Raw genomic sequence first — 27,991 nt, forward strand, 5'->3', positions numbered from 1 at the left:
ACTTAGTAAAACAACATAAATTATTCACCAACTTAGTAAAACTACGTATTATGACGTATTATAATTAACCAATTAGGTAAATAAATTAGTCACCAATTTATATTTTTGAGCTTGCGAACTACTCGTACAATTTGTTTTTTTACTTACACCCTACACTCATCTAAAACTCGTGCCGATCATAGAAAAGCATTCTTTTAAAAATGAAGAGGAGGGTAGGGATTCCTGCTTTAAAAATAAATTATTTTTTTTTTAAAAAAAAAAAAAAACTAGATGAAGGATTATAAATGGTGTATGTGAAAAAATAGAAGAATGCTTCAGCAAATTCACACTAAAATCCTATACTAGGATACTCATATGACATGATAACAGGTGTGCATAAGAGCAAATCAATCCAGCAATACATTTGATTCTAATTAATACCTGCTTAAGAGAAGAAAAAAGCCTGTACAATGTAACAATGATATATAGAAGACAAGCGCGAAATAAACCACATCAAATGCCTCCTTCGCCGTAAGGACTAGATCTCATTTTGTGAGTATTTTGATGAGAACTGAAAGATGCTCCAGTGATCCAAGACAATGTTTTTGTAGCTCTTTATTTTCCCTTCTTCATAAACAAATATCAGCTGCCCAGGTCCCCCACATAAAAAGTAGGTAAGAGGTGTGCCTAGGTGCCAAAGTGAGCGCCACTCAAACAGTCGGGCTACACCACATCCTCGACACGAGTACTTCTAACAAATCACTGGTTCAAGGTAGCTCAACAAGATATAGCAAACAGTAAATAAAACCAATGCTGGAAAACAAAATGACTTTAGCAATGTAAAGCAAAACACACACCCAACCAAGACTCTATATACAATATTCTGTTACACCACTACAAAAACATAGGAAAAAAAACGAGGGGGGGGGGGGTAGGGGGGGAGATAAAAGAGCTCATTTTGAGAGCAACACAATCGCTTCAGTCTAGATGTTCTTCACACAAATGCTCCATTCTTGGTTTTACTGTTAGAAGGAGCAAAACTGTCTAAAAATCAGGAAAAAGGGGGAAGAAAAATTGTAGATATGACACATGTTTTACATCTTCTAAATACAGTGACTCGAGTAGGTCCTATTTTGCACCTTCAAATTCCACAGCCTGCAGCTGCAGAAAAGGCTGCTGATGTTCGAAATTGAATACGATGAAGGATAGATTTTCTTTTACAGTGACACTTGCACCATATAAGGAAACAGATTCAATCATCTCAATGCTTAACCAAATTCTTCAAGCAGGGTTGTTATTACATTCTCAGTGCCTGCAAGAAAAATGGCGAGAAAATTCAGAGGAACATAGAAAAAAAGAATATTGATCAACACAATTGACATAAATACATGAATCAAGACTATTAAAACTGTGAAATTTATTTTAGATTTTTATCTGTTCGTTTTTTAATATAAATATGTATGCTCAAACTAGACCTTTAGAGCTCTTTGCTAGTTTAGAGGCACCACTTCTCAACACCCCAGTTTTGACTACATATTTATGTATCCAGTTCTATAACTACAATCATATGTATCTAGATCATTGAATTGTTGCAACCTATCTCAGCTGTCACTTGAATAAATTAGGGAGTGCAAGTCTGCAAGTTAGAAACTAAGCAGGATATAGAAGAAAAGATGTGTCTCTTGAAGCAGCTTAATACTTTTCCTTAAACCTTATATTTTACACTACTAGCAGCAGAACTCCCTTTCACTCATACACAATGCTTAAGATCAACGTAGATCCTACCTGAGTCCCACAAAAACTAGAGAGAGCGTTCTGCACTACGGTGCTTGCACTAGCCATCAGCTCAGCTCTGCACAATCAGCATCTTTTATAATTAATACCAATAATAACACATAATACTTGGTCAACGAGCTATGGAGAACTCAAAATAAATACTTGTATATTGTATTACCTTTAATAGAAGGTTTATTGTACTTGTTTTTTCGTTTTTTATCTTTGTTCCAGTCACGATCTTCTCTTTCAATTTCATGGTTATCTTCATCTCCTACATCACTTTCACTGGCCGTTTCCCATTCAGAATCATCAGTCTCTTGACCAGAATTGTCACCAGCACCAGCCTCCCCATGAACCCCTCCATGCTTCATAGCTGCTTCCCTAAATAACCAAGCTGCACGCATTTGCTTTTTAACTAAACGCTCAGCATAGTCGGGAACTTTATTTTGCCTCAATGAAAGGTCAGGATCATTTGACTGACAGCATTCATTGATGAATAAAATGGCATCTAATAAGCTCTCTTTAGCGAACCCAAGCATGTCATAAGCCTGAGCTCTTCTCCAAAGGCTTTTAGCATGACGATTGACAGGATTATGTAGACAAAGAGCACGTGTAGCATCGCTTATAGCAGCCAGGGGTTGCTGCAAGAGCAGATGGCATTGAGCACGATTACTATATAAGACAACTCTCTCTTTCTTAGATCTCATCGGACATAATGACAAAGCCTCCGAATATTTAGCTGCAGCCCCAGCTATGTTTCCAGCAGAGAATTGTGAATTCCCCTCAAGCTTGACCACCAAGCCAGCTGCCTGTTTTATATGCAAGTCCTCTTTGGGCATGTTCTTCTCTGACTTCAATCTTTGCCTGGCACTCAGAACCTCCTCAATTTGTTCTTTTATGTGGTCACTCAGAGAGTTACGACCAGCTGCTGATGTGAAATTGACAACACATTCCGGAAGAACATTAACAATGGAGTCTCCCAATTTTTTGTGATCCCCAAGCGCTGATATCTCTGATAGATCCAGTAAAGCAGGCACTGCCTTCTCAAAAACCTGCAGATCAGAATGAGAAGCATTTATACACAAACGAATAATGTATTTGAAACTTAAATGAATTATTCTCGGAAAGGTTCAGAAAAGGAAAGTAGCATCATGCCACAGATAAAATTATGCTTTCTTTATCGACCAATAAAAAATTATAAACGAAGTACATAATTTTTTTTATTGAAATACTATTTAATTAAGATAGCTGATGTATTTCCCTCAGTTAAATTATCTTCAAGAAGGTTTTTGCAAAAAAATATTACAGATTATAAGCCTCAGAGGGTCTCCAAGTGGCACAACATGATTTATATTAGAAAGTTCATACATACTTGTAAATCTAATAAACATGTCTAAACACAGTTGGTATTCAAAACTTTCACAAGGGATACTTCTCACTGGCTAGGCTCTCTAAAGTTCACAATTATAATGAAGATCCCTATAAAGATTCAGCTCAGAGAATTACCTTGTGACAAGTACTTGTATCCTGGAGCAACCAAAGAAGACAATCAACAGCCATATATTGCCAATCATCTGAGGAGCGAGCAATATTGCACAGTGCTTCAATAACTCCCGGACAGTTAGCAACAGGTCCCCGGCCAAGTTTATGATGACAAATTGTCCGCAACAAACCAATGCCCGCAGGAGAGTTTTCATTTACAAGTCCACCCCACATACCTGGCAGCTTTGAGAGGAACTCAGGCTTGCATATAGTAGGAAGGAACTCAGGTTTAAATGCAAAGCAGTTTATTAGCTGAAGGGACCAGCATTGCAGTTGACTTGCCCATTCCTCTGCCTTCCTAGACTCCATTTCCACTCCTCCCATGCCACGTGTTAGCAAATCGCAATGATAACTAAGTCTTCTGTCAACATACTGATAAAAATGTGTGTAGACAATTTCTAAGCAGCTCATCGCCAGTTGAATAGATAGCTCAAGAATTTCACCATGACTTGCTATGGCAGGAAAAGTACTAGCATAAGTGGCCAAGTGTCCAAGAGCCCGAACTGCTACCCTCTGTTCAACCCAAGTCAGCCTACCTCTTAGAAGTTCTACTAATGGAGGGATTACTCCAGCATGAACAGAAGTTTCAGCAAATTCCTCCATATTCATAGTGTACGAACCAATTATATGGGCAGCATAGTAAGGAATGTATATATTTTGGTCATGAGAAAGCCAACGACGATTCTTTAGGCCTTTCCATATAAGAGCCGACATGCATTCAAATATTCCCAATTCAATGAACTCAGGGTCATTTGGATGTGCCATGGCAGTGTTCCAAAGGCCACTGATGGGAAGAACCTGACCATCATCATCCTGTGAAGGAAGTTCTCTGAAAAATTTGTGAATGCTAGCTCTACGCTTACTTGGGTTTCCCTCCTTCATTACACAGAAAAAGCATCCTGGGTAAGGGCATTCCTGAGGTACTTTATCCATACTGTTCTCGGTTCTTCAATGAATATCCAGGCTAACTCTTCATGAAGTTACGACCCTATAACTTGAAGGCTGCAAGGTTATAGGTACTGGCTAAGCATCAAGCTGAAAATGCAAAACAGTCCTCCCCTGTGCATGGAAAGAAATTTTGTCAATGTGCTTAGAAAACAGAAATATAATACCCGTTCTTCTTTGATTTATAAAAGTCCTCCAAACTTGTTGAGCTCATCATATCACAGTAATCGCACTCATAGCAACTTCAATAAACACCAAGAAGTATCACTAGCTAGTTGCTACTATCAACAAACTCGTACTTCTAGCTAGGACTAAAGAAAAGGCAAGAATTTACTGGAAGAAAAATAAGACATGAAAGATAATTTTCCCTAGTAAGCCAACACTCTTTTGTGCTACAACACACATAGACTGATAAATCAGTTTTAGGAGAATATATCAAGTAGAATATCCTTGAGTAGAGATAGTTTATAATTTTATACTTCGTATATTAGACTGATAATTTTAACCTGCCATTTACTACCTGGATTGAATAATGTCGATCAACATTTAAATCTTCATAAACTGTTCATACAACCAAATTTGTACCAATTCCAACTTGGCTTTACACCCAAGGGTGCAAAACCACTAATGCAGGACTCGTAAAAAAGGTAAACCTCGATAAACCAAATATAAGCACGACTGCACGAGAGCAACATACTTAGGCCGTAATAGCATCACGATACGAGCAAAAAGCCAATGGCCACAGCATCCAGATACTAATAGTTTAAATTATTATCACCAACTTACAGCTTATGTGTTCATAAAGTGAAATCATTTCCCTTTTCTTTCTGGGATTGATATATAATGAGTTCAAATAGCAGCTTCATCGATTGCGGTCCAATAATCAGTTTAGTTCATCACTAACCCTAATTAATCTATATCAATAAAATAACAAAAATTGCAGCATTATTTTGCCCAAAGTATCGATAAATATCAATTTAACGACACAAATCTACACAATTTCATCAAAATATCTAACCCATTTGGCAGTCAACGACAAAACAAAGCAATATAAACTGTCCAATTAATAAATAACTATAAGAATAACACACCAAATGTGAGCATAATTGAGAGATAGTAAAACTAGGGCGTTCAAATTCACTCATACCCAGAAACTTTCATGAACCATTTCAATAGAAAACTGTCGTAAATCATACAAATTACGAAAAATAAAAAATTAAAATCCCAGAAGAAAAAAAAATGCAAATGGGGTTCACCTGAAATGATTGAATGTTTCGATTTTCACAAATCCAGCTGACAAAATGGATAAATTGATAGTTCAAGAAGTTGAAATTGATGATTTCCCCTTGATTTTTCTGGGTTTAGAGGTTCAAGTCGGAAAATCTACTGGGTTTGAAGAGAGAGAAAGAGGAGAGAGAGAGAGGAGCTGAAATGAATGAGTGAAAATAGTGATTTAATTTTTGTCTTTGTTTGGGCAAAAAGATTTAATTCGAATGATGAACGGTAATATTAATTAATAATTATTCAGTATTCATTCATGGTGCAACGTACATGTACGATATGAGTCATAGACTGGTAGGACACCAATTCGTTTAATCATGGTGTTTTTATGGTATGGGCAACCTCAATTCAACCTAGCTTCATTTGTTGCACGATTATGTGTTTGTTTTGGAGTGTTTTGTTTGATTTGCATTTTGTTACATGACGGTACTCATAACTCATAAATACATACATGGGTCGAGTTGAGCAAGACTTTTTTTTTACTCTTGACGAATATTCTCATATTTTCTTTGGTTCACAAGGGAATTAGAATTTCCCATGAATTGCAAATATATGGGAATTTAATTCCTATAATCAAATTCATGGGATTTTCCAAAAATTGTTTGATTAACAATGAGGGAAGTTACTTCCCAAGGAAATTTCTACTTACCTAGGGGGGTTAGGTAAGTGAATTCCTACATTTTGTGGGAACTCAAAATTCTTAGGAAGTTCCACTTCCCCCATATCACCAAATTTTTGTCAACCAAACAACATACAAAATTTGCAATTCCTAGGAAGTTTCAATTCCCATGTTTTATTATGTCAACCAAACAAGCCCTCAGTTCTAATAGCATAGAGAACTAAAGAGCATAAACATTTATTTTCAATGATCATGCAAATATATAGTGTTGATCTCAAAAGTAATTTCTCACATTGATTATTTTTATTACCAGCATAAAACCGCTAACATCTTTAGAATTTATACTAATAAATATGCTAATTGTGTTGGTTGTGTTTTATCTTAATTAATAAATAAATAAATAAATAAATAAAAGACTAAAAGTTTATCACTAGTAACGTTGTTCAACTTAGCTAACAAGAAAACATGGCTTTTCGTTGCACAATGGTTGTATGGTCTTCACTAACGTATTTGGTTCCATTGAGAAGTTGGACAGGTTACCTCAAACTTTCTCTTATACAATGTCAGAGTTTATATTAAAGGGGAGTGTTGACTCGTGACTTGAGGAAATTCAACTTCAAATGTTAGATGAAAACCGCCAATATCATTAACGGTTTTATACAATATTATTACATAACAAAGGTATAAAAAAATAAAAATAAAAAGAGAGAAAGTTAAAAAATAGTTCAAGCTAAATAAAGTTGAGTTGTTTGGGTTACATATATTACCGAGCTGGACCAATATATAGGTTAGGTGATTGAAATAAAAGTTGGATCTATTTGGGTTACATATATTGTCAAGGTTTGATTAATAACAATTCGAGTAAATACAAGATTACTAAAACCATGTATTTATTTGGGTCCAAGTGATTCTTGATACACTTTGAGTTGGGTGTACATCAGTTTCAATGTGTAAAATTATCGTGTGTAATTTATTTCAATTAGACTTGGGTCAGTTGTAGTCATATGAGTCAAATTTGGGTTATTAAATATATAATCATTTTTCGCTATACTCTATATAAGATGAATTTGGATCTAAGGTTTCTCTGGTTATAACGATTTTTCTAGTTACCAAAAAATCAATTTGTTTAATTTTAATCCCAAAGAAATTTTATTTTATTATTAATCGATTAATTCTAATTCTATAAGCTCATTCGTTGGTATTGGATTCATTATTTTTCAATCGTAAAATTATCCTTATTTTAAGCTTTAATGGTTTGTTATTGAGATATTGTTTTTCCTTTTTCACACTTAATTTTTAAACATATTTGTTAATTTTGTTTTATTGTTCTCACGAAATTTGAATAATCTATTTTAATTTTGGTTGAGTATTTTGTATAACGTTTTATATAGAGGTGATTAACTACGCGACATGACCCGCTAACCCAACCTAATATGCAGACTGCAGATTTGGGCAAGCTAAAAATTACATTTTTTTTAATTAAAAATTTGATTTTGATCCGAACAAAGTTGCTCTGGCTCAACAAGTCCGTAATTTTTTTTTTTTTTTTTTTGGGCATAGATAACACAATGGTTGCCCACAACTATTGTGATTATCACTTATTTTATTAATTCCTCTATTTTCCACCTCACTTATAAGACAATCTCCAATGTTAAAACTCAATTTTGAGTATTGAAATACAAAATGAGTTGTTTTTTTACCTCCAATGTGATACCCAAGCCACTTCTCAATTTAGCAACTCAATTGAAGTCTAATTTCCCAATGGTAAGACTTTCTAAAGTATACTATTCTAAAGTATACTAACGTCACTTTCAATTTATGGCCCACCAAATCATAGTATAAGTTTTTAATAGAAAAAAAAAATTAAAACTTAAATAAATTAAAAACATATTACTCGTATACTATTGATAAGGGCCCACATTTTTTGTCAAATGAGACACAAAGTTGAGTATTTAAACTTAGCAACTTTCTTTTGGAATTGCTAAGTTTAGATACCAGCTTATTAGTATCCTTTGCAAAAAATATCATCTCTCCTAAAAAAAACTCACTCAAGTCTCACCATTGAAGAAAGTTTAACCAATTAATAACCAATGTACCCCAATGATGGACCATGGTTAAACATTTTCTCTCTCCTACTTTTACCCAACCCCACTACATAATCTTCCTCTTTCACTCAATGACCAAGTAAACTAGCACTATTATAATACTATTTCACTCATAACCAAGCTTTATAACGTGGTTATTTCCACAACTAGGTTATTGCTTTATTTTGTAAAAGTTTATCTATCTTCATTATCTTCATTTTTTAATTAGGTTTTACTCAATAACCAGGCTTTTTAATTAGGTTAGTTATTGAGTGAAACTAGGTTTCACTCAATAACCAAAGCTTTATAAATTGGTTATTTCCACAACTAGGGGTTCGTTTGGCATCGCTGTGGTTTTCTGTTTTTGTTTTTTTTGTATTTTAAAAGTATATTATATATGTCACATAATGAATCAAAAAATATTTAGACTTATTAAAATCATGATAATTTTGAAAACTGGCAACAGAAAAGTGGAAACACCTTTTTCTTGTTTTCTGTTTTTGATTTTAGTTTTTTTTTAAACAAGAAAACTGAAAACTAAAAATGATGCCAAACAAACCCTAAGTTATTGATTTATTTTGTAAAAGTTCAACTATCTTCATTTTAAAATTATTTTTCCACGTTCTTTCTCCTAATAGTAATAACCACCCTACATAAATACATAATTAACAGCTGGCTATACTATGCTCAAGGTCCGGGTCAGCTTGATTTATCACCTAAATTGATTTTCACCTTTTTTCAGGTCGGATCATTTTTTTACATCTTCGGCGTTTGCGTGTCATTAATAATATTCCTTCCTCCTAGGTCTTTATTTTCTTTCCTCCCTTCTCACGCTTACGCTGCCTCGCTGCATCCCCTATCTCTCTCCTCCATTGAAGCGCACTCCGAATTCTCCATTGAAGCCGCTTTTGAGCTTTCTCTCCTCCATTGAAGCGGCTTCCGAGGTAACATCCTTTTTCCTTTGATTATCGAATATCAATTACACAATCTACTATTACTCGTTGATTTTATTTATCAGTATAGTCAATTTAGGGTTCTTCGAAGGTGGATTTTTGAACTATTGATTATAATCACTCAAGTTATAAAAGATTATCAAGAGCGATCTCGTTGCTAGAATTTTTCTGTTCATATTATTAAGTGAGAGAAATTTAGCGTCATTTTTGAGCTTAATTTGATAATTGAATCAAATTTGGTTGCTAATGTGTTGCAGAACCCTTTAATGTTAGAACGGAATCATAATAATGGAAGTTTTCTCTCGGGATTCAGGGCGGTTGCCCCCTGCTTTTGCTCAGGGTCGGGCCTGAACCGCCGACTGGATCCCGAGCTTGTTTATTGACTTGGCACCATTAGATTGCAACTTATTTCCTATCAATGTTGGATGTCGTGTTTCCGAGAGGCTGAGGTGGTTGTGGTTATGTGTTACTGGATCTCGAGCTTATTTATGTCTTGGCATACTCTGGATTCAATATGCTTAGGTTTAGATACTTAGCTATTAACTTACTTATTAATTGGATGTCGTGTTTTCCGAGAGGTTGAGATGGTTATATAGTTATATCGGGGATGTCGATCTTATTATAGTTTGGCTTACTCTGGATTCAATTTGCTTTGTTGTACCTCCGGTTTTGGTATAATAGGGTTATATAGCAACTTATTTCCTATTAATGCTGGGTGTCGTGTTTTCTAAGAGGCTGAGATGGTGATGCCTTACGTGTTTTCTCTTGCAAAATGCATGAGTGATGACAAGGCTTACCTTTTCCCCCTCTTGTGTAGTGTGATGATCCGTATTTTTGTTGGTAATTTTTTTGCTTTTTTTCTCTCTTCAATTCTACAGCAAGTAAGATGTCAGACCGTTTGACACGTATTGCGATTGTGAGCTCGGATCGATGTAAGCCAAAGAAGTGCCGTCAAGAGTGCAAAAAGAGTTGTCCTGTGGTCAAGACAGGTATGCAATTATTCGTGTGTATAATGATTTCTTGTTCTGGTGGAAATGATATACTTCAGTTGCGTGATTACCTTCTTTCCTTTCATGTTTATTCTGGATGACGCGCTTGTAGAATCAGTCGCCCATCTCTGTTAATGATGCATTTGTTTGTTCCCTATATTGATGATTTCATAATTGCAATGTATACAAAATTGTAATGAATATCTACTTTCCAATGGCAATGATTTGCACGCTGATCTTATGGATTAACTTAAGAATGTTGTTTGAGGATTCTACATGTCATTGGGCATCGGTATTTCAACATTTCTCTCTTGCTTTATCTGTATGGTGCTACATGCTTCTATTTGTGTATGCATAGTCACATAGTTGCGTGGTTCAACGTGGGAGTGAGTGTGAAAGGGTGTCTTATTTTTTGCAATTTACGATCCAAGAGAGTTTTATTTTATTTTATTTTATTTTTATTTTTTTAAAAAACCTTACGAGACAACTAACAAAACTTTGTTTGGACTCTTGGTCATGGCTGGATGATGTCTTTGCTAGTCAGTTTGTGTCTAGAGTTTTGAATTGGTTATGCTCATACACCTTATGACATGTGACCAAACTGTTGTGATTTTACCTTTTTTCATTTCAGGGAAGCTATGTATTGAGGTTGGCCCATTAACAAAACTTGCTTTCATTTCTGAGGAGCTGTGCATTGGATGCGGTATTTGTGTCAAGGTCAACACTAAAAACTATGCTGCTATTCTCCATCACTCATACACATGTGTTATATGCTTATATGAGAATGTTACCACATTTTGTGTTGCTCAGTGTGCCTGATTTTTTTCTTTTGTTTTGATTGTGAAAATCTGGATTCAGAAATGCCCTTTTGAAGCAATTCAGATCATTAATCTTCCAAAAGATCTGAGTAAGGATACAACACACCGTTATGGCCCCAACACTTTCAAATTACACAGGTTAGCTTATTTGTGTCCTGTTGATTCTGGGTTCTTTCGACTCTTTTGGAATTTAATTGCAAAACTATTTCATTATAGGTTACCTGTCCCAAGACCAGGACAAGTTCTTGGCTTAGTGGGAACAAATGGTATTGGGAAGTCAACTGCTCTCAAAGTTTTGGCTGGAAAATTGAAGCCCAATTTGGGGAGGTTCAGCGTAATATGCTGAATTTTGATGATTTTGTTAATTTGTTTATTGCTTCTTGATACCTTCTGCATATTTACGGGATAATATGTGTTTTCTGCAGAATCCACCTGACTGGCAGGAAATCTTAACATATTTCCGCGGATCGGAACTGCAAAATTATTTTACACGCATATTGGAAGATAATCTGAAGGTAGCTATATCCTCTTAGTTGATTATACTTTTAGTTCATTTTTACACACAAAATCTGGAACTGATTACTGTTTTACTCATTTCCCTTTTTATCTCTGTGCCCTTATTCATGCTCGTCCTACGGTAGCGTGCTGAATGTATTATATAATAGATGTTAGCAATCCTTGTTTATTGTAGCCTCTTCATTGTCTTTTTGCTAATGCTTGTCTATGAATAGGCCAATATCAAACCTCAGTATGTGGATAATATTCCAAAGGCAGTCCAGGGAAATGTGGGAGAGGTCTTAGAACAGAAAGATGAGAGAGACATGAAGCTTGTACTCTGTGATGATCTGGAGCTGACTAAAGTTCTTGATCGTAAAGTGGGTGATCTATCTGGTGGTGAACTGCAGAGATTTGCCATTGCAGTTGTGGCTATGCAGAGTGGTGAAATATATATGTTTGACGAACCTTCAAGTTACTTGGATGTGAAGCAGAGACTCAAAGCTGCACGAGTTATTAGATCATTGCTGAGCCCCAAAAGGTATCTTTCAATATTTGATCTTTGTGAAGATTTCAGGGCTTTCTACTGGAAGATAACTAATTCAAGCTCTTTTTTTCTTTTTAATTTTTGTGTTTTCAGCTATGTTATAGTTGTGGAGCATGATCTTAGTGTTCTAGACTATCTTTCAGACTTCATTTGCTGCTTATATGGTAAACCGGGTGCATATGGTGTTGTGACCTTGCCATTCTCTGTTAGAGAAGGAATCAATATATTCTTAGCAGGGTTTGTTCCCACTGAAAATCTCCGTTTCCGAGATGAATCTCTTACATTTAAGGTATTCTTCACAATGCATATCTTCTGGCTGCTCTCTATACATGTCAGTCATCTCATGTGTCATTTTCTTAGGTTGCCGAGACACCTCAAGATAATGCTGAGGAGGTTGAGACATATGCTCGATACAAATACCCAACAATGACAAAAACTCTCGGTGGTTTTAAAATGTGTGTCAAGGAAGGTGAATTTACAGATTCACAGATTATTGTGATGCTGGGAGAAAATGGAACAGGGAAGACAACATTTATCCGTATGCTGGTAATTTCTCTTTACATAAAAACTGCGAGCTGAACAGATCTGATTTTTTTTTAAAAAAATATTTATTTGCGGGTTGCCGCCTGGTTAGAGAAAATGAATAAAAATTGTCAAACGTCAAGGTTTATGTTGAAGGGCTTTGGATATGAATACACTTTCAATTGTGAATTTTCAGGCTGGTATACTAAAGCCTGATGACGTGGAATCTTCGGATGTGGATGTACCTGAATTTAACGTTTCTTACAAGCCCCAGAAAATCAGTCCAAAATTTCTAGGCTCTGTGAGGGCTCTTTTGCATCAGAAGATAAGGGATTCATATACTCATCCTCAATTTAATTCAGATGTTATGAAGCCTCTTCAGATTGAGCAGTTAATGGATCAAGAGGTTGTGAATCTATCTGGTGGAGAGTTGCAAAGAGTTGCATTAACTTTGTGTCTGGGAAAGGTATAGTTCTTCCTCTGGTTTCCTGTCTCTTTTTCTTTGTCCTGCCTTCTATTGTGTCAGTCCTTTGTTACAGTTGCATGATATACATGTGGGATCAGTAGAAATATGTTGTAGTAATTTGTGTAGATGCATGTTCTTTAGTTGTAGATGACAGGAGGTCTTTAAACTTTACGTTGTTTATCATATATCTTGTGATGGATCCTTGTTTTCTATTTAGTGAACGGATGAGTTTTATGTTTCGTAACTATCATAAGATGGCACAATTTGTGATTAATGATTTTGTACTTATGCAGCCTGCAGATATTTATTTGATAGATGAACCAAGTGCATATCTGGACTCCGAACAGCGTATAGTGGCTTCAAAGGTGATAAAGAGATTTATTCTCCATGCCAAGAAGACTGCATTTGTTGTTGAACATGATTTTATAATGGCAACATATTTAGCAGACAGAGTAGTTGTTTATGAGGGGATACCATCGGTAGATTGTACTGCCAATTCTCCCCAATCGTTGTTGAATGGAATGAATCTCTTCTTATCGGTAAGCCTCCCTTCTTTTCTTTTATACATGCATATCTATTTCAAAACTTTATTGAATATCACCTGAATCCACAAAGTTATGAAGTATCAATTGTAGTTGGATTTTATCAACATAGCCTTTCCTGGTATTTTGGACTCTTTGCAATGCCTTTTGCATAGTCTGCATATTTTTCGATCTTATTTTGGTTCACAGTTTGAATTTTGGTTCACAGTTATAACTTCTATCAAATTTATTTATTTATTCATTTTTATTGCAGCATCTGGATATCACATTTAGAAGGGACCCAACTAATTATCGCCCAAGAATTAACAAGCTAGAGTCTGCGAAGGACAGGGAGCAGAAAACAGCAGGGACTTATTATTACCTGGATGATTGATGGGGTTTTCACTTTTTACCAAGGTTTGTCATTCACTAGAATAAAACTTGTGTATTATTTTCTTTCACCTAGGAAGAATATGTAGGGAGGAAGAATAAGAGATTTTAAAATTGGAAATGACCTTGCCAAGGAATGCAAAAGGATATATGAGAGAGAACTCAAGAAGAGTGATAGAAGGAAATCAAGAAAGCTAAAGGAGGGCACAAAAGAGAGAGAGAGGATGAGATGAATGGAGAAGCAATGGTGAGGTGGAAAGCAAGGGAAAGGACAGATGTGTATCCAAAAGGGAGTCTGAGGGCAAAAGGGTCCAAGAAGAGGTTGAGGGCGAAGTAGACCGAACACTGTTTTTAAGCTATAGTATTTGGAATCCAAACCTTTTTTAATGGTTATGATGATACCTTTACCAATATGTTTTGAGAAAAATAATTATTCAATTGTTGAATAATGGACGCCGTGAATTAGTTACAGATATTTGTAAGTAATTTATTTATTGAGGGATTTTTGCCTTAGATGTTGATGATTGGTGACTAAATAATTACCATTAGGGTCATATAATTGTCGTAGGAACATGTTTCCTTTTTATCCTATGCTACAAATGTGTTTATATTCTTTTCCACCAGCCATAGTTTAAAACTTTAAATCCTTGTGTTTGAAATCTGTCTTTACAGGAGTTTATGGTCACTACCCTTTGGACTTGTTGTTTCCAGCATCGGATGCACTGGGATGCTGCAAGGTTTTGACTCTGGATGCCTTGTGTTTTCTGCCTGTGATCCTGTCATGTGGTTATTACTCATCACCTTTTCCTCTGGAAAAATGCAGTATTGGATATCAAATTCAGAGGGGACCTAGCTATTATCACCCAAGGATTGAGAAACTAGTCTCCGTGAAAGACAAGGAGCAGAAATCTGTCAACAAATTATTCCTGGATGATTGATGTGAATGTCATGTAGGTTTTTCCTTTACAGCTAATTAATCTGTTTCCCGTACCCTCACTGTCCTTAAGCAAGACCGCACAAGTTACCTTTAACTGTTATTAATAATATTATTTCTGTATTAATTGATTTGCTCTCATCACCAGCCAAATTCTGATGCTCTGTTGTTTGATACCATCCTTGCAGGAGTCTATGGAATTGTATGTTGGCCATTGTTTCTTGGAGCTTAGGAGACTGAATGATTGGAAGAGGTTGTTTGAGGGTGGCAATTTGTTATCGTCCTGCTCGTATACTGATTCCTGTTTCTGCTAGCCTTTGTACTAATATTCTCTGAAGCATATGATCTCTACTATTTTGACTAATTCTGCAACAGGAGGTTTTCTTATGCTGCATGTTTATCGTTCTTTTTAGTGTGACTGTTTGAGTGGATTTTGGCCTTGGCCAATTTTGACATGGATCAGAATTAGATTAGAATGTTCTTGCTAATGGGGCCGAATAAAATGTTGTGCTTGATATATTTTGGTGCAAACTGTTTTATACCTAGTGCCAACTGCCAAGTATTATTTTGAACCGTGAAATGCTGCTGTTTTGAGTCTAAACTGTCCCCAAGTATACAATTTGGATGTTCTTCATCTACATGTTTTAGTCCATTGACTTGTCACAATAACTTCATACATGTTTACTGATTCAACTTAGCTGTGGTTGATGAAACATATCCATGTTTCGGTCCAAAATGGTGTTTCGTGCAATCACGCTTGTAGTTCATTTACATGTCCATGTATCGTGGCAAGTGAACTTGAGTTCAGCTACCGTGTACTTTATATAGTTCAGCATTATCAAGTCGGTAGCAGACTTCAAAACAGTAGTTTTTCTATTGATTTTTTTGCGGTATTTATGCGTTTATATTGGTCATAAATTTAATAAATACGAGTAATATATACTTCCTCCGTTTTTATTTTATTGCACAATTAGGACTTTTACACTATCCGCTTAATCTTCTTTGACCATCATTTGTGATTTATACATTAGGAAAAATGTAGTCATGTGGGATCTAGTTAGATTCGTATCGAACTCTACTTTTCAAATATCAAATTTTTATAATTTTTACAAAAGTATAATTGAAGATATTGATAGCTAAAGTAATGCATTGGCAAGCTTGAAATCCCTTATGGTGCAATAAAAAAAAAAACGGAGGAAGTACAAAAAGTTGGACGGAGTTTAGTTTGAAAGACAAGTCACTTGTTATTGTTTTTTAAAATATGCTAGTTGACTTGGGTGAGTTTTCGTAATGTGATAAACACATTACAACCTATAACTCATTATATCTCAAAGGTTAAAAAAAAAAAAAAAAAAAAAAATCCAATCTTCGAAACACAAATATTGTTAAATTTGATAAAATTAACTTTTAGCAACCGAAAAACCCTGAAATTGTACGTAGTATGACTTACTATTATACGATTAATTTTATGGTATAACTAGTTTTGTACCCGTGCGATGCCCGGGTTGTTTATTATTGAATTTTAAGATAAATTTTTAATTTATATGTCAATTTAAAACATATAGATTAAAAATTATTACATCACAAAACGCTATCTAGTTTTGTGCCCGTGCGATGCCCGGATTGTTTATTAAATTTAAAGATATATTTTAATCTATATGTCAAATTTTAAAACATATCATTGATACAAAATTAGTTAGGAATTGACGTGTTTTTGTGACGATTTAAACTTGTAGACATGTAATGACAAATAATAATAATAATATTGGTGAATTTTTTTTTTTTTGACCTTGTCTGAAATGACTCGTGACCCGACCTGATTGACAGGTCTACACACAGTAATAAAATTATATTAGATTGTGAAGTATATTATTTTAATTGATTAGAATATATCATAAACCATGGATGTGGTACATTTTGAACTAATTCCTTTGCTCCAAAAAAATATTATGATACAAAAAATAAATTTATATGATAATTTATGACAGTAATAATCTATTTTTTTTAATAAAATTATAATTCAATTTGTACATATGAAATATTGGTACTTTATCAAAAATAAAACTCTAAATTAATAATTTTATCCTAAAATTCTATCCAAATTTGATTGAAAATAAAATTCTAAACTATCTTTTTTATCCTACAAATTGAATTCTATATAATTCTATCCTACGTGGCACGACACTTGGCGAAAAGTTGGAACGCTAAGTGTCGCTATCTCGTCGCCTGGCTAAAAGTTTAGCTTTATATTTTCTATCCAAATTTGATTGAAAATAAATTTCTAAATTACCTTTTTTATCCTACAAATTGAAATTCTATATAATTCTATCCTACATGGCACGACACTTGGCTAAAAGTTGGAACGCCAAGTGTCGCTGTCTCGTCGCCTGTCTAAAAGTTTAGCTTTATATATTAGTTATTATATGATATGATATGATTTGATTTTCTAGTAATTGAACAAAATTACTCCGTATTTTGTAAATAAGTATATTTTGTAAAACACTTTAATATTATTAATTTCATATCTATTGAATATTGACACGGTCACAAACCAGAATGCATTATATATTGTATTGTATATATTTATAAAATATTGTAATCGATTGTGATTGGAAAATTTCTATCTTATCTTTTAAATATGTACTCCGTAGCAATTAGGCCCGGTTCTCTTCACCTTAAAAAAATAATATTAAGTAAAAATAATTTCAGTTCAGTAAAAATAAGTTTAGTTCAGTAAAATTAATTTCAGTTCAGTAAAAATAAGTTCAGTTCAATAAAATTCAGTTTTCTTAAAGAATAATTATAATAGAAAATCAGTAAAAATAATTTAAGTTCAGTAAAAATAATTTCAATTCAGTAAAATTAAGTTCAGTTCAGTAAAAATAATTTAAGTTCAGCAAATTTAAGGTGAATGCCTTAGTTTTCTTATTACAGTATTAGATACTATTTTAGTTATTTAAATCTTTAGGTTTGTTAGTTGTTTTACTTGGGCTCCAAGTCAACAAACAAACAAATAACTTCAACTCTAGCGCTCCCGTCCTCGTCGTCGTCAACATCAATTCAGCATCCTCTATTCTTCGCATTGCTTTTATTTTCTCAAAGGTTAGGACTCGTTTATGTAATATTTTGATTGATCATGGGATTAAGGCTTTGATTGATTGATTGATTTTAGAGTTTTAAATTTTATAAAGAATTTCAGTCATAGTTGCTTTGGACTTTGGAATGTGACAATAACTTCTAAAAATATTAGTATTAGTGATTGTTAGAATTTGTTTTGTTGTACGTTGATAATTATATATAGATTGAACTTCTATCTGTTTTTCGAATTGGTAATACGGTATTTGATATATATACTCCTTTGATCCTTTCGTTGTTTTAGTTCTTTAGATTATGTTGTTTGCTTAGGGTTTGTTCTATTCACCTTATTTTCACAAAAGTTCAGATAAGTTAATGTTAGAGATATCCTAATTTCAGATAAGTTCAGTTCAGGTTTAATAAGTATAAGGGTTATCCGTGTATAAATTATAACTAAAATAAATTTTAATAAGTTCAGTGAAAATCAGGTGAGTAAAACACATCCTTAGTTTGGTTTACAAGCACATATGTAATATATTTTTTTTTCAAAAGGTAAGAACGAGGTGCCCCTCCTATCACAGTAGGGGGGATCGAACCCAGGCAGTCCTGGGGGAGATGGAGGGACAAACCATCCCTCCACTTCATGATCCTCAACATATATCTAATATGTATAGCTTTTGTTAATCATTTTTCGCCTATGATACAATTATGTTGTTTTTTTTGGTTGTTGTTGTTGTTGTTTGTTCTTGTCAAGTCTGAAGTTTGTTGTTTTTTCTTCTTCTAAAGTACGAGAGTCATGATGAAAGACCGTTTACCACGTATTGCAATAGTGAACTCTGATCGTTGCAAGCCCAAAAACTGCAGTCTGGAGTGTAAAAAGAGTTGTCCTGTTCAGACAGGTATGCAATTGTTTTTGTGTAAACCAATCTTCATTTGTTCATGATGCATTCATTTGCTCACACTTGTGTAAAAAACTTATCTATGTGTATTGTGCTATTTTTCTTAATGAAATATATACTTTGCAAACCATATGATCTATTTGTGCCCCAACAGGATCTGATTAGCCTTTCTCAATTTCAGGGAAACGATGTATTGAGATTAGATTAGTAACACAAGATAAAAAACTCGCGTTCATCTCAGAGGAACTGTGCATTGGTTGTGGTATTTGTACTCAGGTCATCACTGTAAATTGTGCTACTTATCATTGTTTACACTAACTCATACACATATATATGTTCTCACATGCACATGATGTATTATGGTTGTTCAGCGCGTTTGATTATTACTTTTGTTTTGATTGTGGATTGATGGATGCAGAAATGCCCTTTTGGAGCAATTCAGATCATTAATCTCCCAAAAGATCTGAACAAAGATACAACACATCGTTATGGCCCCAACACCTTCAAATTACATAGGTTAGTTAGTTGATATGTGGTGTGTTGATGATGAATTCTTTTGATTCTTTTGAGGTCTTAATTGTAGAGTTTCTTAATTACAGGTTACCTGTTCCGAGACCAGGACAAGTTCTTGGCTTAGTGGGAACAAATGGTATTGGGAAGACTACTGCTCTCAAAGTTTTGGCTGGAAAATTGAAGCCCAATTTGGGGAGATTTGATGTAATATGCTTAGTTTTGATGACTTTTTGTTATTGCTTCCTGATATCTTTTTCTTATTTACTGAATATACTTATACTGTATGTTTTTCTGTAGAATCCGCCTAACTGGCAGGAAATCTTAACTTATTTCCGTGGATCAGAACTGCAAAAGTATTTTATGCGCATATTGGAAGATAATCTGAAGGTGTCTATACCCTCTTGATTCATTGTACTTTTACTTCTTTCTTACACCAAAAAATATGAAATGATGATTACTGTATTACTCATTCAGTATTTACTTAATGAGTCCTTTTCGTGATGGTGTCATGGATAATGTGCTGAATGTGGAATGAGCATTTCTTGTTGTTTAATGTTGCCTCGTCTATGTGTGAATAGGCCAAAATCAAGCCACAGTATGTAGATAACATTCCAAAGGAAGTACAGGGAAATGTTGGAGAGGTCTTAGCTAAAATAGACGAGAAGGACATGAAGGCTTCTCTCTGCAATGATCTGGAGCTGAATAAAGTTGAAGATCGTAAAGTGGGAGATCTATCAGGGGGTGAACTACAGAGGTTTGCGATTGCAGCTGTGGCTATGCGTAGTGGTGTTATATATATATGTTTGATGAACCTTCAAGTTATTTGGATGTGAAACAAAGGCTCAAAGCTGCCAAAGTTATCAGATCATTGCTGAACCCCCAAAGGTATAGTTTCATATTTGATCTTTCTTGACTTCTTTTTTGGGGTTGTTTTGGAAGATAACTACTAGTAACTGATTAGCTGATTTTGCCTTGTTTAATTTTTGTGTTTCAGCTATGTCATTGTCGTGGAGCACGATCTTAGTGTTTTAGACTATCTATCAGACTTTATTTGTTGCTTATATGGTAAACCGGGTGCATAAGGAGTTGTGACCCTGCCATATTATGTTAGAGAAGGAATCAATATATTTTTGGCAGGATTCATACCCACAGAAAATCTTCGTTTTCGTGCTGAATCTCTTACATTCAAGGTATGCTTCCTTGTACATAACATACTTCCGGTAGCTCTTTTATTTTGTCAATTAATTTATGATTGATTATATTCAGGTTGCTGAGACACCTAATGCTGAGGAGATTGAGTCATATGCTCTATACAAATACCCAACAATGACAAAAACTCTGGGTGGTTTTAAAATGAGTGTTATGGAAGGTGAATTTACAGATTCACAGATTATTGTGATGCTGGGAGAAAATGGAACAGGGAAGACAACATTTATTAAGATGCTGGTAATTTTTTCTGTTTCGGGTGAAAACAATGGGACCTTGCCGAAGGTCCAATGAAGTGGATGAAGACTTGTTCGGTCCAAATGATGCTGGGCCAAAGGTTTCCTGCACAGCAAACACACGTAAACTGGCCTCGGGGGTGGATCCGCGGAAGACCCTTCCGATGCCGAAGTCAAACAGTGTTTAGAGAGAGAAAGCTATGCAGGAGATTTAATGCTTGAGGCTTTAATGTATATCTCATAAATGGTGTAATTGAAGGCTTTTATACCATGGCATACAAAGAGAGGAGAATAATTGGGCCCCAAATAATCACGGGCCGACCATAACCATTTGGACCAATTGACTTGTTGCTGACTTGGCTTGATTGGAGGCTTGGGCCTTGACCTTGGAATATTGGATCATTTAATGACTAGGCCCAATTGGCTTAATTGGACCCAAACAACTTGCCCCCCAGACCCGATTTGGAAGGATGACGGGTCGGGTTTGAATCCAATAAAAATGGAGGGAAGTAAATGATTTAATTAAATCAAAAGATTTAAATTTTGAACAGTCATTAACTAAATAACTGTAATTTGGATAATTAGTGGGAAGTTGAGTGGATAGTGGGCGGTTAATCAAGAGAGAGAGTGTTTAACGGTTACTTAAGGAGGTTTTTAAGAGGAATTAAGCATTTTGGCTTTCTAAATTCCCATTTTCTGGAAACATCAAACCACGTTCGCCATTTCTCTTCTCATTTCTTCACCAATTCACTCTGGGATTCTCTAAGAAACCGTTGCTTCCACTTCGAAATTCCGCTCCGCACCCGAAATCAAAGCTTGACGCTCAAACCCGTTGCTCCGACCCATTGAATCGGCGAGTTTTGATTCTCATAAAGGTAATTTTCTTCGAATTTCCCTCGATTTTCTTAGTTTCTTCAAAGAATTCCTCTTTTCCCAATTTCCTTTCCCGCGAATCCGTCTATGGCTCGTTTAAGAGGTCGCCGGACTGGGAGACGAGGTCAGGTCCGGGATCCCCGGGACTGCGCCGACGTATGGAATGGGGAACGCGTCGAGGAAGACCCGGAAAGGGGGATTCCGGCGGTCCCCTTGAACGCAGCTGCCCCTCAGCAAGGGGCCGAGGCTGGGCCTCCCCCCCAGCAGGATGCCGAGGCTGGGGTTGCTGAACAGGAGCAAAACCTGCCTCCTGTGCTCTGGGATTTGCTACCTGGATATGCTGAATGGCAGGATGCCGTAGCCCAGAGAGCTATGACTGACAATACCCCTTATTACTGGTGGGTTAGGCATGCCGAAGCTTATCGGTTTGCCGAACAAATCGAATTACACTACGACATCTTTGAAGAAGATGGGTATTGGTGCCGAATGCCCTCGCCTACTGACAGAATTCACCGCCCTCCCCCTGGGTATGTGGGAGTATACACTCGAAAATTGCAGTACGAGCTTCGGTTTCCTTTGGATCCCTTCATCAGGGATATTCTAATAAAGTATAGGATTTCCCTATGCCAATTAACGCCTGTCAGCATTCGGCGGGTGATGACTTATCTCTGGGTGTGCCGGTTTTTTGCCGTTGAGCCGAATTTGCGTTGCTTCCAAAGGATGCATCAGCTAGTGCAGAACACCCAGAGCGTGTACGGCCAGCACGGGTCTTCAGGCTGGTGGCGAATAGAGAGCCGCCCTCAATATTTAACTATGTGGCCTAATGACTATTCGGATAAGGACTGGAGAGGTCAGTGGATCTGGGTGAGGGCCCCTGCCGATCCGGAGCATCCCTACTTTTTCGGGGCCCCTCGCTATCTCTCCAGGCCCGATCCGATCATGCAAGATTTTGGTCCCGAAGACCCTAATGCCGCCAGCCATCCAAGTTATAAGCAGATGAGCTTCTTCGGGAAGCAGAGAAATCCTGGGGGGACTGCCCGACTGAAGTCCCTCCCGACTCGATGGCTTCCCGATAACCATTACGTCTTCCAAGAGAAGATGCTTGCAGTTGTCGGCCTCAGCCGAAAGTATAGAGACGGTAAGTACCTTCGGCTGGGGCCGGGGACTTTATTTTGTTATTGCCTTATTTGTTTTATCTTTTTTAGGGATAACCTTCAAATTCTCCTTTCAGAGTTGAGCGAGGCTACCTCTGGCATTGACTACGGTCGGCTGGGAGTGAACGCTGAAAGGGTCATCCTAGACCGAGCTCCAGCTATCACTGCTCCGAAGGATCGTCCTCTGCACCTACACTCGACGGGCCTTCAGATCGAGGCTGCTGCAGATTATCTGAGGCAGAAGCCTTGGTGGGAGAAGCGGGATCCTTTGAGGCCTTTGCTCGCCGAGGAAATACTCGCCGCTCAGGCTGCCGAAGAGGTGACTAGGGATCTTTCAGCGCTTGCTCTTCTTTTTTTTTTTTTTTTTTTTTTTTTTTTACTGATCCCTTCTTGCTCCCCCACTTCTGCAGTCTGAGGAAGAGGGCAGAAGGAGAGAAGGAAAGAGTCAGGCATCGTCAGACGACCTTTCAGAGTTAGAAACTTCAGACTCTAACGATATGGAAGATCAGCCTCTTGAGCAGAGGAAGAGGAGGAGGACGGGCCCAACTGTTATGGGTCCGAGAGAGTTCACGCTGAGGTCAAGGCCTGGCGTAGTAATAAGGGAACCCGTTGCTGACCGAAGCAGGGTTCCGAGAAGTACAGGGGGTACTCCGCCCCCAACTCAGCCACCACCGCCAATCCCGTCGCCGCCGAGGACACCTCCCCCAACTGCCGACATGGAGGTGGATCAGTGGACTCCTGATCCGAAGGAGGGGGTTCCTGAAGCGGTTTCCAACAAGGGGAGTGCTGCTGAGCTCCCTGAGGTTGAAATTGCTGAAGTAGCCGAGGAGGCGGCTACTGCTGAGGACGGGGCCCCTAGGGGCTTCACTGATGAGATTCAGCGGGAGGTTGACGCCTTAACAAGTCAACCTCTCGGCAAGGCTGAAGGGGTCCAGGCTGGAGGGGACCGAACTGAAGGAGGGGAAACGACTGAGCCCGAGAAAGCTGATGACGTTCTGTCAGCTTCGTTCCCCTCTTTCAAATCCTTCCAATTTGGGGACATGGGGTTCTCAGCCAAGAAGTACTCTATCCCTGCTGGCGTTAGGGCCGAGATTTGGGGAAAGCACAAGGAAAGCGCTGAGGCTTATTTTGGTGGATGCTCTGACTTATCCGAAATGGAGCAAGTCCGAGAATGGTCTGTTCGGGCGACCGCTGGAATTGCCGAACCTGGTCCCTCAGTACCAGATCCTGCCTGAGACAACCAAAGGCTGCTGATGCAGGTACGCAATAAAACTCTGCACTTTCAGCGCTTCCAGTTTACTCTGTACACTTATAACTTTGCAAGCTTGAAAAATTTAATTTTGGTTCTGCAGGTTGTCTACAACCACACCATGAACTGCGAGATGATAGATACGCTCCAGGAAAGGGTGGACATTGCTGAAACAGAGGCAAAGCTTGCCCAGCTGAAGCAGGAGAAAGCCGAGCATAGGGCCCAAGTTGTGGTTGACTCCTTCAACACTTTCTGCGCTGAAATGGAGAAGGACATCTTGCCTCAAATAGACGAAGGTGAGGCCCTACTCAAAGCCTTCGGCGCGGTTGACATTCCCAGCCTCAAGGCCAAGATTCAGCAAAAAATTGACGCTGAGGTTAAATCTCAAGTGATGGCCCGAGATGAGGTATTTCGGCAGAAGCTCAGGATCTTGGAGGCTAACGTCAAACAACATCGCGAGGCCTGCGAAGCAAGGGAGAAGGAGCTGGTCGAGGCTGGGGTCCAGCTAGAGTCTCAGCGGCAAAGCATCACCGGTCTGGAGGTCCAGCTGAAGAACCAGGAAGAGCGCTTTTCCCAGGTCCGAACCCAGGCTGAGCAGATTGAGCAACGACTTGCTGATGCCGAGGCTCGGATGAAGGGACAACAAGAGTCTTCCCAGAAAGCCTTGGAAGAGGTGCAGAAGAAGCTGGCCGATGCTGAGGCTCAGCTAACCCTCAGGGTTTACACCCAGGAGGAGTATTCGACTGCCTACCTCAACGGTTATGGGGTAGCTCGGAGACTGGCTCTTCATGCTGCGCCTGACCTGGATTGGTATCAGTGCGAAATCTGGGCTGAGGACCCCGCGGACCCTCATATGCAGCAAGCCAGTCAGGCTGAAGTTGACTTGCTGGCTCGCCTCCAAGCCGAGGATGCTGAGATGAGGGAGGCTGAGCTGAAAGAAGCTGAGATGAAGAAAGCTGAAGTCCAGGCTTTGGTTCGTCCTGCTTCTTCTGCAGCTGGGGCTGATGCCGCGCTGGACTCCACCCCCATTGGGATGCCTGGCCCTCCAGCTGAAGCCTAGGGACTCGGGCAGTCGTCTTCAGAATCTTGCGGATCAACGTGCTCTTAAAATGAAGGATGCCGCTTTCTGACAGTTTTTCTTTTTGTCTCTGTTTTTGCTTCAGCTTGCCTCAGTGTACAAACTATTTCTTTTTGCCTTGTACGCATTTCGGCAGCTGTTATTTTCCGCTTGTAGGCGGCTGCCGATATTATCTTTTACTTTGCTTGAACATTTATGCTTTGTAGCTCGCGATATGAGCATGATTTCGTATTTTATGCATTTGACATTTCTCTCATACTGCTTTGCTTTGAACTTGCATTTTTTTTTTTTTGCTAAGTACAAAGCTTCAGCTTAGAGGTGTCAGCTGAGGCGGTCTGCACTTGTGCTTCTTGCCCTACCAGACATCTGAAGACTTGTTCTTCGGATTTATGAGATTATTCTCATTTTCCTTGTCTATTTTCTGCCGGTTTATGCTTTTGCTCTTGATTTTCTGTCTATCTTAAAAATAGATATCTCAAACACAAGGCCAGCTGAAGGCAGTATTTCAGATAATGGCTATATTGGATACAGAGCTCATTTAAGGCAATATCCCAGATTTGTCCATGGACTCATTGCCTCGCGGAACAAGTCTTACTAAGGTATTCACCCCAGCTGAAAGACCAGAGTTCCTTAAAAAGGCGAGTTTATCGGCAATCCGAAACCTGGTGCTCTGAGGGCGAAGGTTTCGGACAGGGCCGAAGGAAACCCTTGAAGAGTAATAGTGTAAAAAAAGAATAGAGAGAATATTGCGAATGTTTGTAGAAAATAGCGGCTCTGAGGCCTTTCATTAATAATTCAAAATGTACTTACAAAGATTGTTCTGCCCCGAAGGGTTTACACATGGTATTTTTTAAGTACATCAGCATTCCAGTGATTTTTCAATTCAGTCCCATCCAACTGTCGAAGTCGGTATGTTCCTGGCTGAAGCTCATCATAAACTTCGTAGGGTCCCTCCCAAGCAGCCGAGAGTTTCCCATGAATTCGGTTTTTCTGCACTGCAGCAGCGTTCCGAAGGACGAGGTTTCCAATTTTGAGAGGCCTCGCTTGAACTCTTCGGTTGTAAAATTTGCTGACTCTCTGCTTGTATGCAGCCATTCTGACTCGGGCTGAGTCTCTTATTTCATCGAGGAAATCGAGGGACTCCCTCATAAGATCCTCATTCTTGGCCGAGAAGTGATGCACTCGTAGGTTTTATGTAGCGATCTCCACGGGGAGAACGGCTTCGGCGCCATACACCAATTCAAAGGGTGAGTGGCCCGTTGCCTCTTTTTCGGTTGTCCGAAGGGACCAGAGGGTTCCTAGGAGCTCCTCTAGCCACTTGGACTTTTGATCTTCCACCCTCTTTTTGAGGGCGTTCAGGATCTTCTTATTTGCAGCTTCGGCTTGTCCGTTACTTTGCGGGTGGCATACCGCTGAATATGCCAGTTTGATGTCGAACTGATCTGTATACCGCTTCAGCGGCAAGTTATCGAACTGCCTCCCATGATCGAAGACAAATACTTTCGGGATGCCGAAACGAGTGATGATATTCTGCCAGATAAATTTTCTGACAGTCTGCTCTGTAATGTTTGAGGCTGCTTCGGCTTCAATCCATTTACTGAAATAGTCGACACCGACTATCAGCCATTTTTTCTGGTATGCGGCATCCGGAAATAGGCCCAGGATATCCAGCCCCCATTGGGCGAATGGAAGGGGATTCAGCACGGCCTGAAGCTCTTGGGCTGGCTGATGGATGACTGGTGCGAATTTTTGGCATTTTTCGCATTTTCTGACCAGTTCCTTAGCGTCTGAGATCATGGTGGGCCAATAGTACCCCGCCCTTAATGCTTTGTGGGCCAAGGTCCTTCCCCCAATGTGGTTTCCACATATGCCGAGGTGGATCTCCCGAAGGATGTAATCTGCATCCGTCGGTCCCACGCATTTCAGCAATGGGGCTGAGAAGGACTTCCTCAGCAATTCCCCGTTGAAGACAACGAACTTTGAACCCGTTCGCTTCAACTTGAAGGCTAAAATTCTGTCTTCGGGAATTTCTCCCCGAAGCTTGAAAGCCAGGATGGGATCCATCCAGCTTGGTTCTTGATCAACGCAGCACACCTCAGATGCTTCGTCGATACTTCTTTCTCGGCACACCTCCACATATACAGATCGGTTCAGCTCAGTGAGAGTTGAACTAGCACGTTTGGAGAGTGCATCGGCTTGAACATTCTGACCCCTTGGGATCAGCTGAACCTCGAAAGTTCTCAGCTTTGCAATAAATGACTTGATCTTGGCAAGGTATGATATCATTGAGGGCTCTTTGGCCTTGTAGCTGCCACCAATCTGATATGCAACTAGCTGAGAGTCTGTCTTCAGAAAAACGTGTTCGGCTTCTAGCGAGATGCACAATTCTAGGCCGGCTATGGCCGCCTCATATTCGGCTTCGTTATTCGAAGCTTTGAATGAAAATTTCAGTGCGTACTCGAAGGTTTTGCCTTCAGGAGAGGTTATGACCACCCCTGCCCCTGAACCGTTCACGGTGGAGGATCCATCAGTGAACACGGTCCAGGTTTTCTTTTCGTCATCCAGCGTTTCCTGGTATGAGCATTCGGCCAGGAAATCTGCTAGAGCTTGAGCCTTTATGGCTGCTCTCGGCTGGTAGCTGATGCTGAATTCTGTGAGCTCAAAAGCCCATTTAGCCAGTCTACCGGATTTTTCAACCTTGCCGAGAACCTTTTCCAGCGGTTGATCTGTCAAGACCACTATCTGATGACAATCAAAATAGGGTCTTAACTTCCGGGCGGCTACCACCACTGCATAAGCAACTTTTTCAAGTAGGGGGTAGCGGGTCTCGGCATCCGTCAGAGTGTG

The 27,991-nt window shown here is 38.4% G+C and overlaps 3 protein-coding genes across 3 annotated transcripts; 2 read left to right on the forward strand and 1 right to left on the reverse strand.

Annotated features, from left to right (window-relative positions):
* Positions 1–793: 793 nt before the first annotated feature.
* Positions 794–5,705, reverse strand: LOC145639486 (uncharacterized). The gene is made up of 5 exons (XM_081690741.1): positions 5,499–5,705; positions 3,262–4,356; positions 1,934–2,807; positions 1,765–1,831; positions 794–1,291 (listed from the first exon to the last, which is right to left on the reverse strand). Exons 2-4 carry the CDS (start codon positions 4,228–4,230, stop codon positions 1,821–1,823), a joined length of 1,854 nt encoding a protein of 617 aa, XP_081546867.1. The 5' UTR covers positions 4,231–4,356; positions 5,499–5,705; the 3' UTR covers positions 794–1,291; positions 1,765–1,820.
* A 3,309-nt stretch (positions 5,706–9,014) lies between these two features.
* On the forward strand, positions 9,015–15,392 carry LOC145639487 (ABC transporter E family member 2-like). Its single transcript, XM_081690742.1, has 15 exons — positions 9,015–9,170; positions 10,058–10,168; positions 10,800–10,885; positions 11,027–11,124; positions 11,203–11,320; positions 11,412–11,501; positions 11,718–12,022; positions 12,122–12,317; positions 12,389–12,574; positions 12,747–13,016; positions 13,310–13,555; positions 13,812–13,954; positions 14,600–14,664; positions 14,751–14,877; positions 15,050–15,392. The coding sequence occupies exons 2-12, from the start codon at positions 10,066–10,068 to the stop codon at positions 13,929–13,931; spliced, it is 1,818 nt and encodes a 605-aa protein (XP_081546868.1). The 5' UTR covers positions 9,015–9,170; positions 10,058–10,065; the 3' UTR covers positions 13,932–13,954; positions 14,600–14,664; positions 14,751–14,877; positions 15,050–15,392.
* A 3,304-nt stretch (positions 15,393–18,696) lies between these two features.
* LOC145638451 (ABC transporter E family member 2-like) lies at positions 18,697–20,587 on the forward strand. Its single transcript, XM_081689415.1, has 7 exons — positions 18,697–18,835; positions 19,017–19,111; positions 19,254–19,351; positions 19,435–19,552; positions 19,646–19,735; positions 19,927–20,233; positions 20,343–20,587. The coding sequence occupies exons 1-6, from the start codon at positions 18,733–18,735 to the stop codon at positions 20,179–20,181; spliced, it is 759 nt and encodes a 252-aa protein (XP_081545541.1). The 5' UTR covers positions 18,697–18,732; the 3' UTR covers positions 20,182–20,233; positions 20,343–20,587.
* The last annotated feature ends 7,404 nt before the right edge of the window (positions 20,588–27,991 follow it).

Source organism: Chenopodium album, chromosome 7 (assembly GCF_948465745.1).
Source record: "Chenopodium album chromosome 7, dcCheAlbu1.1, whole genome shotgun sequence".
NCBI lineage: Eukaryota > Viridiplantae > Streptophyta > Magnoliopsida > Caryophyllales > Amaranthaceae > Chenopodium > Chenopodium album.